Below are 17582 nucleotides of genomic sequence, written 5' to 3'. Positions count from 1 at the left end.
TTTGTCACAAACAAACTAAAGGTTCCTCACTGACTTTCAACAAAGCAATGAGAGATGCATTTATCAGCCAGTGAACAATCAGTCCTTAAGGCCTAGTTGTACACAGATGTGCAGCTTTAATTATAATATATAAATATATAAATATTTTAGCACGTTTAAACGCTGTAAATGTATAGTCCTTATAGTCTTTCTTTTAGATTCAGTGCATGCTGAATCTTAAAAAATACTATCATGGAAAACAGTGACATGCCTGAAAAGCATACAATCTTTTTTTTTTTTCTTTCTTTCAGTACAGGAAAATCCATTTTACAAAAAAATAACAAATTATTGTAATGTATTTAAAAATATATTCTCTTATATACAGCAAAGACAAATATTACTTTTGTGCCTCTTCAATCTCCCTCTGGGGAGACCTCTGAAATAATTTGACTCTGCTTACTGTGAGGAACTCTGTTGGAGACAAAATCGCTTTTATCCATTGGTGTAAAAGATGACCTCCTATAAGTTGTCTTTGGTAAACAAAGTGCTTTTGATAACTTTATGTTGACCCAAATTATATGTATTTAAGTTTATTGTATATCCTTTCCAGGACCTCTTTACTAGAGGTGTACTCAAGCAAGTAGCAGATAGTTTACCTTATTTAAAACTCATTCAGAAACATCCTTTAAAAGACCCCATAGATTTTCAGCAGACGAAATTGATCAATGGGAACACATAAGTAGACAACATTTTACAGTACACTAAGACAATATTTTATAGTACACTATCCTTGCAGGTGTAGCTACCTATTTATCTATCTATCTTTAAAATCATCAGACAGAGTTACTTTTTGGGGGAACCAAAAATATTTCACACTAGGGCCCTCTGTTGAGTAGGTCCACTACTGTTCATATTTAATACAGTGTTAAAGTGTGTATTTACTGTAAATATTTCACATTCCAATGTTCTGCACATAGCAGAATATGTTCTATGTATTTATAACTAGATATTCCTATATATATATATATATATATATCTGTATATATCTATATATGTAATCTATAGATATATATTGTACCAAAATACCATCTCATATATATATATATATATATATATATATATTTATATACATATATATATATATATATATATATATATATATATATATATATATATATATATATATCATATTCTGCTATGTGAAGAACATTGGAATTGGAAATATTCATATTTTCATGTCGGGTCAGCGCACATGAGAATATGCAATCAGGTTTGCACACAAGTAGTGTGCCAGGTATTTTATCCCCTTTTTTTGCTCCATTGACTTCTATGGAGGAATAGGTTATCGCGCGATATTGTAAGTTCGGCTTTTTCCGCGCGTCAGGTTAGCGCAAGAGAGATACATTTTTACTTTCAACTTGTAATACCAGGACAACCGGACACACGCAAAAAGTTTACTTCTAGCGCAATTAGTGCTCTAACGAAAATGCTAAATAGCGCTCCACTTGTAATCTGGCCCAATATATTATTATTATATATAGAATCATTCAGAAATAAGTTAAAAGGGACACTGAACCCAATTTTTTTCTTTTGTGATTCAGTTAGAGCATGCAATTTTAAGCAACTTTCTAATTTACTCCTATTATGAATTTTTCTTTAACATATTTCTTAATGCTGCAAAAAATTGCCTTCTTAATATTTCTTAAATGTTTTTAAATAAAGATGGGATCTTAGTCACACAATATGGCCATATTCTGCTCAGCCAGTCACCACTTACAAGGTGTCCCAAAATAGACTGGTCCTAACACTATCAAATTAGCCTTACTGGGCTGAATCATACAATTCTAATATGCCAAAGTAGGATTCCAACATTGCAATACTATACCTCAAATCAAGACTGCATAGAATGAGGCTCCCTGGCTTTATATACACACAGTAAAATAGCATTGTCTGGAACAAACATGAACAGAGTGGAGTGCTTTAAACCAAGGGGATTAGGTCAGTCTCCCTTAAAGTAATACAACAGGGGGGTAGTGACCTAATCCCCTTGGTTTAAAGCACTTCACCCTGTTCAGGTGTGTTCCAAACAATGCTATTTTACTGTGTGTATATAAAGCCAGGGAGCCTCATTCTATGCAGTCTTGATTTGAGGTAAAGTATTGCAATGTTGGAATCCTACTTTGGCATATTAGAATTGTATGATTCAGCCCAGTAAGGCTAATTTGATAGTGTTAGGACCAGTCTATTTTGGGACACCTTGTAAGTGGTGACTATCTTAGTAGAATATGTCCATATTATGTGACTAAGATCCCATCTTTATTTTAAAAAAATTAAGAAATATTAAGAAGGCAATTTTTTGCAGCATTAAGAAATATGTGAAAAATATGTGAAAATATGTGGTCTTATGTGTTTGGAGGTGTGCCAATACCTGTTTTTGTCTTATATTTATTTAGGTCATTTTGGCAGCACTCCCACAATATCAGCATTAACATACAATATGTTTTTGTTAGATGTGCTTAACCAAACCCCCCTGTTGTATGAATTTTTCTCTGTTCTCTTGCTATCTTTATTTGAAAAAGATGGCATATAAGCTAGACAATTTTTGGTTCAGCACCATGGACAGCACTTGTTTATTGGTGGGTGAATTTATCCACCAATCAGCAAGAACAACCCAGGTTGTTCACCAAAAATGGGCCGGCATCTAACCTTACATTATTGCTTTTCAAATAAAGATACCAAGAGAATGAAGAAAATTTGATAATAGGAGTAAATTAGAAAGTTGCTTAAAATTGTATGCTCTGAATCACAAAAGAAAAAAATTGGGTTCAGTGTCCCTTTAACGTTTGCCTCTTTGACCAGGTTTTCTAAAGCAACAATTAATGGGGGGGGGGGGGGTTCTTGCCATCTCCCCTTTCATCTCTGTTCCCTCTATTGCATGTTCTTAGTAAGTTGATGTTATGTTCTCTCTTCCCCAGTGCATACAAGTAGGGGTTGTCCTGTTTATGGAGAACAGACAGAGAGGAGAGAGAGTGAGCAAGAGGAGATGAGAAGAGTGAAGAAAGAGAGAGAAGAGAGAGAAGAGAGAGAGACAAAGAGATACTAATAGATATACAAAGAGACAGACAAATAGGCTCCCATATAAGATGATTCTCTGCTAATTTGAATTTGACTATGGCACAATCCTGTGAAATACTTATGACACTGGCTGCTATATAAACAAGACATTTTTAAACATTAAGGCAGCATTTGATTTTACCATACATTACATATCATGTTCCAGTATTACCTGCCCATCCTGCTAGGCAGCGACAGTAACCTGTAACCGGATGGCACCCATCTGCATGGCTGCAGTCACAGCGTTCAGTGCAACCCATTCCATATGTGCCATCCTTAAAATAAACAAAGCAGAGATAAATCATACCAATGTTACTTGATTAATACTTAGAAATATGACAGCTAGTTATAGAAAATCATATAAATATATTACATTTTATAAGCCATAATAATGAAAAATCTGACTTTTTTCCAGAAAATTAAATTATATCAATATTGCTAAAAATGTGTGCCTAAACTGCAGTTAAATCCATGGGGTAGATTTATCAAGCAGCGGATGCTGCAATATACCCCCCTCCCGTAGTTTCTGGTTCCCCTGAAACATAAGTTAAGAAACTGCGGTCTTAAAGGGACATGAAATCCAAAAAAAATTCTTTCATGGTTCAGATAGAGAATAGAATTTTAAATAACATACCAATTTACTTTTATTATCTATTTTGCTTCATTCTTTAGGTATACTTTGTAGAATAAAAAGCAATGCACATGGGTGAGCCAATCACACAAGGCATCTATGCACAACCACCAATCAGCAGTTACTGAGCATATCTATGTATGCTTTTTAACAAATGATATAAAGAGAATGAAGCAAATTATATAATAGAAGTACATTGGAAAGTTGTTTAACATTGCCTGCTATTTCTAAATCATGAAAGAAACAATTTGGGTTTAATTTCCTTTTAAGAACGCTGCTCCTTAACTCTTCCGCCACCTCTGAGGTGGTGGACAGCAATCATCCAGATCAGACACGATCAGGATGATTGACACCCCCTGCTAGCAGCCGATTGGCCACGAATGTGCAGGAGGCTGTATTGCAAAAGCATGTCATGAGAAATGATTGTGCAATGATAAATGCTGACAGCGTATGCTGTCAGCATTTATCGATGTTGGGCAGACATGATCCACTGCAGTGGACACATGATAAATCGCTCCTATCTATCTATCTATCTATCTTTTTGTGATGTGTTCAAGTCTTTTACTCCATATCTCAAGTTAAGTCTCAAGTCTCTACCTTCAAGTCTCAAGTCGAGTCTCAAGTCCTTGCAAGATACTTTCAAGTCAAGTCTCAAGTCTGGGAGTCAACTTTAACAAAAAAAAGGAGGTGGTGGTTGGGGTGTGTGTGTGTATGTGGGGGGGTTAAATAACTTAAAAAAATCAAGTTAGGTGAAATATATATATATCATAGGCAAGTTTAACAAGGTTTTATTTAAACAAAGCTGTGCTGTTAATCAAATTTATCAAGATTTCAAGTTGGTTGCTAAAAATATACAAGTCCCAAATAGAGTTGAGTCAGTTTATCATTTACTGCGAGTGGAGTCCAAGTTAAGTCATTAAAGCGACTTGAGTTTGAATGAATGGACTTGAGCCTACATCACTGCCATGTATCATCTATCTATCTATCTATCTATCTATCTATCTATCTATCTATCAATCTATCACAAATGCAAGTGCACAAGCCTTCATCGTGGGTGATAGTTGTGCCAGTATAGCAATTCACAATTTAAATGCAATAGTTGCACATAACAAAAGTTATATCACAGCCAATCATTTATAGAAGAGTATCCAAGGCATTTTTTTTTAGTAAAATGCAAATAATTCTAATCTGTACCTGGCAAGGTAGTTCACATTTCACCCCCCTCCAGCCTGGGGCACAGGTGCAAGTTCCATCTAAAGGATTGCATGCCCCTCCATTAAGGCACTGACAGGTTAAGTTGCATCCAAGACCCCAAGAACCTCTAGGGCAGTTGATAGAACAGTCTACACCATGCCAGCCTAAAGAAGGAAAAGAATAACAATTAAAGGGACAATAAACACTTTGAGATGGTAATATAAAATGATAAATTGTATCTATAAAAAAACCCTCTGCAATATACTTTAATTATTTATTTTGTCCCATTGTCCTGTAATTCCATTCTAAATTTGTGAGCTTTTTAGGTTCTTAGAATTGGAAGTGCAGAATGCTTATATTCCACACAGCCATTAGCTGCACACTCTAGTGACCTATTTATAAATCCCCCTAATTGACCACAGCAGAGAAAGTAACCTTAGATACAACATAGAAGCTTCCATTGTTTTTTAGACACTTCAACTTTACACTTATTTTGTAAATAAACAACTAATGAAACTTTAAAAAATGCATCTACATGTTATTGTCAGACTAATCTTTTCTTTGACTGTATTATTCTATCTAGCATTTATTTAGGCCTAGATTAAAAAAAGGAGCGCAATATTGTGCTTTCGCAAACGCAATATTTGTGCTCCATTCAGTAATGCCAGCTTACCTATTGTGCGCTGGTAATACAAGTTAGGCACAATGTGAACGCTACCTCGTGTTCACATTGCCTGTAAGCCTTGTGCTTACAAAAAAGCGCTTCCATAGGCTACAATGGTAGCCTCGTTCTCATGCCGTGAAATACGGCAATGCACCTAGCGCAGCGGAGGGGACAATACACTCCTTGTTGGGCAGCAAAATAAAAATATATATGTATATGAATATATATTTATGTATTTATATGTGTATATACACATATTAACACATAAATATATATGTATTTACACAATCCCCAATTAACCCCATTGTAAAGGAACTCAGTGCTATTTTTTTTTTTCAAACACCCCACACCCCTCACTTTAACCCCATATAACTGCTTTGTGCAGTTTTTTTATGAAAAAAATTAAAAATGCTCATATTTTTATTTATGTTAAAGAAGGGTCCACTTTATTTTGGAGGCCATTGGTGCACATTATTTTTCATTAACCAGAGGTCTGATCTCTGGTTAATTGTACTTAGCGCAATGTAAAACCGAGACTCGCGTGGAGCATTAACCAGCCACTTGTAATGGCTGGTTATTTAACGTGCACCAGTAAACATTCAAATTTGCCTCTTTACGGGCGCACGTTAAAATAGCGCTTCACTTGTAATCTAGCCCTTAGTGTTTTATGTCCCTTTAATGTACTCATTTTCAGTGAAACTCATTAGCAAACATCTATGGTGAGCAGGTAAAAAAAATATTCCACTTTGCTAACAATGATAATCTCACCTGCTTTACAAGTGCAGGAACCATCTACTGGAGAGCAAATAGCAATGTTCTTGCAGTTGCACACAGAAGAGCATTTAACACCATATGTGCCAAGGGAACAAGCAGTTGAACAATCCGCATCCTGGAAATAAGACGTTTTTACAAGTTACCCAATAAAATATGTTTTATGACAATAAAGCAATCTGTACCTTGTGTTCTTCTGAAATAATGACTATAAATACTGTGAACAGATAACTTTTCCTTTTGCTCATCATAAAACAATATCTGTTTTTTACATGTTAAAATGTTTGTTTTTTAGGCTTTAGATTGAATGTATATTTTATTTGACTAATTGTAAAGCGTATTACAGTCAATACAGTAAGGGGCTATATGACTTGGCATTGACATACTTTACATCATCTGAAATAATAAATAATAATAAATATGATTTACAAGACAACAGAAAACAAATAAAGGGCCCTATATTATGTTACAAATGCTTACAGACATACCCTCACATGGAGTATCAAAAGTAGAACTGCATATATAATATTAATAGATGCCTTAAAGGGACATGAAATATGATTCAGATAGATCATGCATCTTACCATTATTATCAAATGTACTTCATTCTCTTGATATCCTTTTTAAGAGGAGCAGTGCTGCACTACTGGCAGCTAGTTGAACACATTGGGTGAGCCAATGACAAGAGGCATATATGTTCATCTAACCATCAGCAGCCTGCTCCCAGTGGTGCATTGCTGCTACTTAAAGGGCCATAATACCCAAATGTTTAAACACTTGAAAGTGATGCAGCATAGCTGTAAAAAGCTGTCTAGAAAATATCTCCTGAACATCTCTATGTAAAAAAGAAGGATATTTTACCTCAAAAGTTCCTCAGTAGCCACTTCCCATTGTAAAGGATTTCTAAGCAACATTTTAGTGTTTGTCCTGGGACATCCGAAGGGACTAGCATCGTGCACTCTCATATTATTTCACCAATCAGGTAAAGGAAGCTTACTATGAAATCTCATGAGAGTTATGTCAAATCTCATGAGATCACAGTAAGAGTTCATGACCTCAGCACTGCTGATGCTGATTGGCTGCTGTTCATTTCTTCATTTTTTTAATTTTTTTTACCTGCAGCTGGGAGCGGCTGAGTATAACTTTTTACACAGAACTTACTCTGCTGAGCTGAGGAAGTTGTGAGGTAAAATATCTTCCTTTTTTACATAGAGATGCTCAGGTGATATTTTCCTGTCAGCTTTTTACAGTTATACTGCATCAGTTTCAAGTGATTTAGCATATGAGTATTATGTCCCTTTAACCTACATAGGTATGATTTTCAACAAAAGACACCAAGAGAACGAATCAAATTAAAAAACATAAATTGGACAGTTCAAAAAATGCATGTTCTATCTGAATCATGAAAGAAAAGTTTGGGTTTTATGTCCCTTTAATGGGAAAGTAAAGAAAAAAATTGTTTTCTTTAACGTATTATACTGCTTGGTTTTGAACAACTGATATTATTGAGCTGAATAAAAATAAATATTTTTGTCAGATTAATAGAATGTTTTCACTGTTCATACATGCAGCTGTGTAAGTTGTCAACCCTGTACGTCGCTGGTCTTTCTATGGGGCTTGTTTGTCAATAGTGCGGTTTTGTGAGCACTATTTCAGGACGCCTGCAGGAGGGAGAGAGGCAATAATACTACGGTCTTGCCGCTGGTGGTGAGACCTGCACTATTATACGCAGGAAAATCTTTAACGACCGAGGGGTAAGAATGAAAGCTGTACTATGCAACATATATTTCCCGCTAGTTTCAATTTAAATGAATAGAAAGGTCAAAATAAAAATGTGCATGGGTGCATTTCAATTTAAAATAGTACAAGTATAGTTTCAAGTATTTTTGCAACAAACTTACATTAGCAAAAAGAAATGACTGTTTTTCTGCAGCATACGCACATATGATGTGAAAGCCCATGAATCAGTATTCAAACACCACTCCTTGCCAGAGGGTCAGTGTGGCCAAGTGTCCAGTATTCAACTGGACAGTCCAGAATTTCAGCAGGATGTCCAGTAAAATCTATATGAAAAATACTGGACACTTAAAGGGACATGAAACCCACATTTTTTCTTTCATGATTTAGAGAATGCAATTTTAAACATTTCTAATTTACTTCTATTATCTAATTTGTTTTATTCTCTTGATATTCTTTGCTGAAAAGCATATCTAGATATGCTCAGTAGCTGCTGATTGGTTGCTGCACATAGAAGCCTCGTGTGATTGGCTCACCCATGTGCATTGCTTTTTCTTCAAATAAGGATATCTAAAAAATGAAGCAAAATAAATAATAGAAGTAAATTGTAATGTTGTTTAAATTTGTATGTTCTATCTGAATCATGAAAGAAAAATTTTGGGTTTAGTGGCCCTTTAAATGTCCATTTTTTTATGATACCTGATTGGCAACTACATTTTAAAGGCCTTCAAAGTCTCTATGCATTACACATATTCACCATAATGCATATCTCCATGTGTTATTAGCAGCCCGGGAGGGTTTTAAAACACTTCTCTGAGTGTGTTAGGTGTAGCCATTTAAATATCTGTTTTGTGCTTTTTAACTGGTAACCATGACGGTTTAAAAAACATTGTTCTGTGTGTGCTAAAGGAAATCATGGGAAGTGAAATAGTGTGTGTGTCACTGGCAGCCAAAGAGGTAAAATCACTGATTTGTGTGTTACTGACAGCCAAGAGCATAACATCATCGTAAAGTGAATGTCAATTTTTAGCAATGAGTGCCCATTTTTTAAAAATACTTTTAAAAACATGGGCACTTTCATTGATGAAAGTTTACATTGTACCGGATTTGTAGAAATACTTACCTTTTACTTCTCCAAAACCGGATCGCCGATCCCCCGCCTTCTTCTTCCTGCTGTACAAACACAGCAATGACGAAACCGGATTCCTCCAATCACAGCAGGGCATCACGAGATGGACGCTCTGGGGGTAAAGCCATGATTGGAGAAAGCCGGTTTTGTCATTTCTGATGTCAGTACAGAGGAACTGAGGCTGGGATCGGCGATCCGGTTTTGGAGAAGTAAAAGGTAAGTATTTCTACAAATCCGGTGCAATGTAAACTTTCATCAATAAAAGTGCCCCTGTTTTTAAAAGTATTTTTAAAAAACGGGCACTCATTGCTGAAAATGTACCTTCACTTTAAGCTGAAAAATATGTAGTGAATAATATGTATTGTGTTGTAAAGGGTGGGACCTCAGCTGCAGCATTGGGGATGGCCAAAATTAATGGTCAATTTTTTTTTTTAATTATAAAAATAATACTGACTTTCCTTAAATGCTTAAAAGAAATGAATTATTCACCAAAGATTTAAGTATGTTTATTACAGTTAACCAATAATCGGCTAGATTACGAGTTTTGCGTTATGAGTGAAAAGCCTTATAACGCTGCTTTTTCACTACCGCTGGTATTATGAGTCTTGCAGGTACAGCTGTACCGCACACCTTTTTGGCCGTAACGCAACGTAACTACCGCACCTTTCAAAAAGTCCTTTTTCAATGGGACTTCCATAGCGACGGTATTACGAGTTTTGCCTGGAAGGCCAAAAAGTGAGCGGTACAGCCTATACCATCAAGATTCGTACTGCCATCTAAAGTCAGTAGTTATGGGTTTTGCGCTACAAAGCTGTAGCATAAACCTTATAACTAAAGGGTTACAAAGTACACTAACACCCATAAACTACCTATTAACCCCTAAACCGAGGCCCTCCTGCATTGCAAACACTATAATAATATTATTAACCCCTAATCTGCCGCTCCGATCATCGCCGCCACTATAATAAACATATTAACCCCTAAACTGCCAGACTCCCGCATCGTAAACACTAGTTAAATATTATTAACCCCTAATCTGCCGCCCCCAACATCACCGCCACAACTATACTAAAGTTATTAACCCCTAAACCTAACCCTAACCCTAAGTCTAGCCCTAACAACCCTAACTTTAATATAATTAAAATAAATCTAAATAAAAATTGCTATCATTAACTAAATAATTCCTATTTAAAACTAAATACCTGTAAAATAAACCCTAAGCTAGCTACAATATAACTAATAGTTACATTGTAGCTTGCTTAGGTTTTATTTTTATTTCACAGCTAAGTTTGTATTTATTTTAACTAGGTAGAATAGTTAGTAAAAAGTTATTAACTATTTACTAACTACCTAGTTAAAATAAATACAAATTTACCTGTAAAATAAAACCTTAACTGCCTCACACTAACACCTAACATTACACTAAAATTAAATAAATTACATTAATTAAATACAATTAACTAAATTACAAAAAATAAAAAACACTAAATTACACAAAATAAAAAAAAAAGACCAAATATTGAAAATAATTACAGCTAATCTAATAGCCCTATCAAAATAAAAAAGCCCCCCCCCCCCCAAATAAAAAAACCCTAGTCTAAACTAAACTGCCAATAGCCCATAAAAGGGCCTTTTGCGGGGCATTGCCCCAAAGAAATCAGCTCTTTTACCTGTAAAAAAAATACAAACAACCCCCCAAACAGTAAAACCCACCACCCACACAACCCCCCAAATAAAACCCTATCTAAATAAACCTAAGCTCCAGATTGCCCTGAAAAGGGCATTTGGATGACCATTGCCCTTAAAAGGGCATTTAGCTCTTTTTCCTTGCACAAATCCATAATCTAAAAATAAAACACACCCAATAAACCCTTAAAAAAACCTAAAACTAACCCCCAAAGATCCACTTACAGTTTTTGAAGACCGGACATCCATCCTCAACAAAGCCGGGGGAAGTCTTCATTCAAGCGGCAAGAAGTCGTCCTCAAGACAGGCAGAAGTCTTCCAGATGGCATCTTCTTTCTTCATCCTTCTGACGCGGAGCGGCTCCATCTTCAAGACATCCAGCGCGGAGCATCCTCTTCTTTCACTGGCTCTTCAAGAATGAATTTTCCTTTAAATGACGTCATCCAAGATGGCGTCCCTTGAATTCCGATCAAAATTAAAGGTGAAAAAATCCTATTGGCTAATCCAAATGCCCTTTTCAGGACAATGGGGAGCTTAGGTTTTTTATATAGGATTTTATTTGGGGGGTTTGGTTGTGTCGGTGGTGGGTTTTACTGTTGGGGGGGTTGTTTGTATTTTTTTTTACAGGTAAAAGAACTGATTTATTTGGGGCAATGCCCCACAAACTGCCTTTTTAAGGGCTGTTGGCAGTTTAGTTTAGGCTAGGGTTTTTTATTTGGGGGGGGGGGGGCTTTTTTATTTTGATAGGGCTATTAGATTAGGTGTAATTAGTTTAAATATTTGATCATTTCTTTTTTATTTTGTGTAATTTAGTGTTTTTTATTTTTTGTAATTTAGTTAATTGTATTTAATTAATGTAATTGAATTAATTGTACTGTAATGTTAGGTGTTAGTGTAAGACAGGTTAGGTTTATTTTACAGGTAAATGTGTATTTATTTTAAATAGGTAGTTAGTAAATAGTTAATAACTATTTACTAACTATTCTACCTAGTTAAAATAAATACAAACTTAGCTGTGAAATAAAAATAAAACCTAAGCTAGCTACAATGTAAGTATTAGCTATATTGTAGCTAGCTTAGGGTTTATTTTACAGGTAAGTATTTAGTTTTAAATATATATTAGTTAGGTAATAATAGTAAGTTTTATTTAGATTTATTTTAATTATATTAAAGTTAGAGGGGGTTAGGCTTAGGTTTAGACTTAGGGTTAGGTTTAGGGGTTAATATATTTATTTCGTGTTAGTGATGTGGGAGGCCAGAGGTTTAGGGGTTAATAACTTTAGTATAGTGGTGGCAATGACGCTGGGGGTGGCAGATTAGGGGTTAATTAGTGTAATGTAGGTGGCGGCGATGTCGGGGGTGGCAGATTAGGGGTGTTTAGACTCGGGGTTTATGTTAGGGTGTTAGGTGTAAACATAAATTTTCTTTCCCCATAGGAATCAATGGGGCTGTGTTACGGAGCTTTACGCTCCTTTATTGCAGGTGTTAGGCTTATTTTTAGCCGGCTCTCCCCATTGATGTCTATGTTGAAATCGTGCACAAGCACATAAAACCAGCTCAAAGCAGCGCTGGTATTTGTGTGCGATATGGAGCTCAATGCTGCCATATTTCCTGCTAACGCTGGGTTTTTGCAAACCTGTAATAGCAGCGCTATTAAAGGTGAGCGGGGGAAATAACTTGCAAGTTAGTAGCGAGCCGCTCATAACACAAAACTCGTAATCTGGCCGAGTGTTAAGCTCTGAAGCTTAAAAGGACATGAAACCCAAATTTTTTCGTTCATGATTCAGATAAAGAGTACAATTTTAAACAACATTCCAATATACTTCTATTATTTAATGTGCTTTATCCTTCAGATATCCTTTGTTGAAGAAATAGCAATGCATATGGGTGAGCCAATCACACAAGGAATCTTTGTGCAGCCACCAATCAGCAGCTACTGAGTCTATTTATATGTGCTTTTCAACAAATGATATCAAAAGAATGAAGCACATTAGATAATAGAAGTAAATTGGAAATTACATGCTCTTTCTAAATCATCAAAGAAAAAAAAATTCTTGTCCCTTTAACTGATTTTAAAATAAATGACTGTGCTTTAGGTAATAGAGCATGCATTATGCAAGAATGTCATCTGAGTAACCAAAGAGAAAAATAATAGCGGACAATGGGATACTTTCCAGACTGTATGTCATCTTTACCCTCTTAATGACCACCTGTGTGGCTTCTGATAATAGCAATTTATTTTATATCATTTTTCAAGTAGCAATTCGGCCTTTTTTGGAAGATGTTCAAAAGATGAGCTTTATAACTGCATGCCCCCAAAATGCACGCTTTTCTACTCAATCCAAAGCACAAGGAGGGGGAACAGAAGAGCTGAAGGATTGATTTACCATAAAGCCAGGAGCACAGATGCACTTCCCAGTCACGCTATCACAGTCTGCCCCATTCTGGCAGCTGCAGATCTGCTGACAGGATTCTCCATAGAAGCCAGGAGAACAAGTCTCATTGCAGTAGAGCCCAGACCAGCCTGGCTTACAAGAACATTCACCAGACATAGGATGACAGCTGAAACAAGAAGATGAAAGAGACACATGAACAAATGATTCAAACATTAAATATGACTCCAATGGCAGACTTATGTCAGTTTTTCTTTACTAATGGGATATGATAAAAGCAGTGCATAATTTATAAGATGATGCTGACATAATAAATAAAAAAATACTGCAAATTAAAAAAAAAACATCTGAATAAATGCAATTATATAAATAAACAAATGAGCTAAACATTAGTAAACATATTTAAATGCCAAAACAAAATAAGATGATTATTTATTCACACTTTAGGATGCAAAAGGTTTCCAATAGCACTAAAAAGAAAGTATTTAGCATGTTAGTAGTAAATAACATTTATTTGGAAAGGACTATATATAAAAAAAACATTTTTTTGGATATTTTATTGTATGTATTTGCAGAGGGAGTGTGACATACTATTTGATGTCTGTTCTAAAAATTATATTATGAATAGTAAAATCCCACTATGAAATAAAACGTCAGATTGTCCTATGTGATCGCCCAGGCGCAGAAATCTGCACAAAGGTTTACATTTGTCATATCCAGAGTTATAATAGTTGAATGGCATAAAAAAAATGGATTTAAGTACTAAGAGTATGAATTGATAGTTTAAAATATTTATGTCAATATGAAGATTTATTTTGCTAATCAAAATATTTTGAATTCAAATACTCCTGGATAAATTTATTCTCAAAAGCATTAATAGGTTAGAAAACTTGTAAGTAAAAATAATCATCCACTAAAATTCAATTATAATTGAAAAGAGGGAGGAATCCGTTTGTAGATATATTTGAGATCATCCAATATAAAATTAATGCATGTTATGCTATGAGATATTTGACATTTGGCAGAACTGAATTTATTCTGGCAACGTATGCAATAAGTGACTTAAAAGGACAGTCTAGTCAAAATTAAACTTTCATGATTCTGATAGGGCATGCAACTTTCCAATTAACTTTTATTATCAAATTTGATTTGTTCCCTTGCTGGTATTTTTGATAGGCTAAGTAGGCTCAAACTGATTTTTAAACCGTTGAAAACTGCCTATTAGCTCAGAGAATTTTGAAAGTTTTTCACAGTTAGACAGTACTAGTTCATGTGTGTCATATAGATAACATTGTGTTCACTCCCATAGAGTTATTTTGGAGTCTGCACTGATTGACTAAACTGCATGTCTGTCAAAACCACTGAAAAAAGTCTGATACAAGGTAATCACAGAGGTAAAAAGTGTATTAATATAACTGTGTTGGTTATGCAAAACTTGGGAATGGGTAATAATGGGATTATCTATCTTTTTAAACAATAACAATTCTGTGTAGACTGTCCCTTTAATGGTCAAAAAATACTTTATAATATTATTTGTTTACTTTTCCCAATAAATACTTAACTCTAGGCCTTTTTATGCTGTTATTCATTAAAAGTAGATATGTGCATTAGGATCCTTTGTGAGGGTCCAAATGCGGAACTATGTGGGCGCTCGTGCCATTCTGCTCTTTTCAGAGCCAGATTTATTTTTGTGAAAGATCACCACTATAAGATTTGTCCAAATCCAGATCTTAGGTTGTTGGTCTTTCAAATGAAAAAAATCCAGCTCCCCAAAACAGCCAAATGGCACGAGTGCCCGCCTACTACCACATGCACATATCAAATTAAAGGGACAGTCTAAACCAGAATATATATTGTTTTAAAGATAGATAATACCTTTATTACCCATTCCATAGTTTTGCATAACCAACACAGTTATATTAATACCTTTGTGATTACCTTGTATCTTAGCCTCTGCAAACTGCCCCCTTATTTCAGTTCTTTTGACATTTCAGCCAATCAGTGCTGATTCCTAGGTAACCCCAAGTGCGTGAGCACAATGTTATCTATATGACACACATGAACTTACACCCTGTAATGTGAAAAACTGTCAAAATGCATTCAGATAAGAGGCGGCCTTCAAGGTCTAAGAAATTAGCATATGAACATCCTAGGTTTAGCTTTGAACTAAGAATTACCAAGAGAACAAAGCAAAATTGTGATAAAAGTAACTTGGAAAGCTGTTTAAAATGACATGCCCTATCTGAATCATGAAAGTTTATTTTGGATTAGACTGTCCCTTTAAAAGCACACCTGGTCATTAAGGAGGGGAGACCAATTTTTTAGTACATTAAGGGCTAGATTACATGTGGAGCACTAATTTATCGCGCTCCCACAAACAATCAAATGTGCCATTTTCGGGCTTGCAATAAATCATCAGCCATTACAAGTGGCTGGTAATTGCTACCTCGAGCTTGTGGTATTCAATTAGCACTCAGAAAATTAACCAGAGATGAGATCTCTGGTTAATTTCCTAAAAGTCCCCCAATTGGTCCCAAATTTAAATAAAGTAATCTTTATTTAAAAAATAAAACTTAATCATCTTTAGTTTTTTTAATAAAGTAACTGCAAAAAGCAGTTATAAGGGGCTAAAAGTGGCGGCTGAGGAGTGTTAAAAAAACAGCACTGAAAAGTTCATTTACATAGCGTTTTTGGGAACTGTGTGTTCCCTGTAAATATATGTGTATGAATATATACATATATATTTATCTATATACACATATTAACACATAAATATATATATTCATATACATATATATTTAAAATTGCTGTCCATCGCTGCGCGACTTACACCCTTCGCTATGCTATGGAAGCATGAGCTTCCGTGCAAACGCGACCTCACTTGTAATACACATTTGTGTGCACTGATATTAGTCAGTTGAGCGCAAATATCTCTTTCACGTAAGTGATATTTTGTGCTCAACTCGTATCTGGCCCTATATAAATATATAACAGCAATTAAAGGTACATGAAACCCAATTTTTTTCCTTCATGGTTAAGATAGTGTATGTGATTATAAGCATCTCTCCAATTTGCTTCATTGTTTTATTTGTTTTGTTCTCTTGGCATACTTCGTTGAAAAGGATACCTAGGTAGACTCTGGAGCTGCTGATTGGTGGCAGCACATATATGACCTATGTTATTGGCTCACCCAATGTGTTTAGCTTGCTCCCAGTAGTGCACTGTTGCTCCTTCAACAAAGGATACCAAGATAGCTAAATCCGCTTGAAGTAAGGTTTTCGTCAACATCAGGTAGCGCTCGTATTACAAGTAAAGAAAATTAGCTTTCTTGCTAACCCGATGAGTACAAAAAAACAAACTTCGAATATCGCGATCGTGTAACGTATTCCCCTATAGAAGTAAATGGAGAAAAAAACTGTGGAAAAAAATACCCTACTTACACGCAAACCTCATCGCATATTTTCGAGTGCGCTAGCCCAACATGAAAATATGAATATTTCACATTACAATGTTCTTCACATGTTCTATTTATTCATAAATACATTCTATATATATACATTTCTACATATATCTGATGGTATTTTGGTACAATATATATCTATATCTATACATATATATATAGATGATTATATACAGGGAGTGCAGAATTATTAGGCAAGTTGTATTTTTGAGGATTAATTTTATTATTGAACAACAACCATGTTCTCAATGAACCCAAAAAACACATTAATATCAAAGCTGAATAGTTTTGGAAGTAGTTTTTAGTTTGTTTTTAGTTATAGCTATTTTAGGGGGATATCTGTGTGTGCAGGTGACTATTACTGTGCATAATTATTAGGCAACTTAACAAAAAACAAATATATACCCATTTCAATTATTTATTTTTACCAGTGAAACCAATATAACATCTCAACATTCACAAATATACATTTATGACATTCAAAAACAAAATAAAAACAAATCAGTGACCAATATAGCCACCTTTCTTTGCAAGGACACTCAAAAGCCTGCCATCCATGGATTCTGTCAGTGTTTTGATCCGTTCACCATCAACATTGCGTGCAGCAGCAACCACAGCCTCCCAGACACTGTTCAGAGAGGTGTACTGTTTTCCCTCCTTGTAAATCTCACATTAGATGATGGACCACAGGTTCTCAATGGGGTTCAGATCAGGTGAACAAGGAGGCCATGTCATTAGATTTTCTTCTTTTATACACCTTCTTGCCAGCCACGCTGTGGAGTACTTGGACGCGTGTGATGGAGCATTGTCCTGCATGAAAATCA

The 17582-nt window shown here is 35.2% G+C and overlaps 1 protein-coding gene across 1 annotated transcript in view; it reads right to left on the bottom strand.

Moving 5' to 3' along the window:
• Window positions 1-17582, bottom strand: part of MEGF10 (multiple EGF like domains 10) — a 195956-nt gene that overhangs the window by 19133 nt on the left and 159241 nt on the right. Inside the window, 4 exon segments of the mRNA XM_053701632.1 lie at window positions 3266-3368; window positions 4919-5082; window positions 6351-6471; window positions 13293-13467. Of these exon segments, the coding sequence (XP_053557607.1) occupies window positions 3266-3368; window positions 4919-5082; window positions 6351-6471; window positions 13293-13467 (563 nt within the window).

Source organism: Bombina bombina, chromosome 2 (genome assembly GCF_027579735.1).
Source record: "Bombina bombina isolate aBomBom1 chromosome 2, aBomBom1.pri, whole genome shotgun sequence".
In the NCBI taxonomy this organism is placed as follows: domain Eukaryota; kingdom Metazoa; phylum Chordata; class Amphibia; order Anura; family Bombinatoridae; genus Bombina; species Bombina bombina.
The sequence above is the reverse complement of the archived record's forward strand: the minus strand, read 5'-3'. Positions and strand labels throughout refer to the sequence as shown.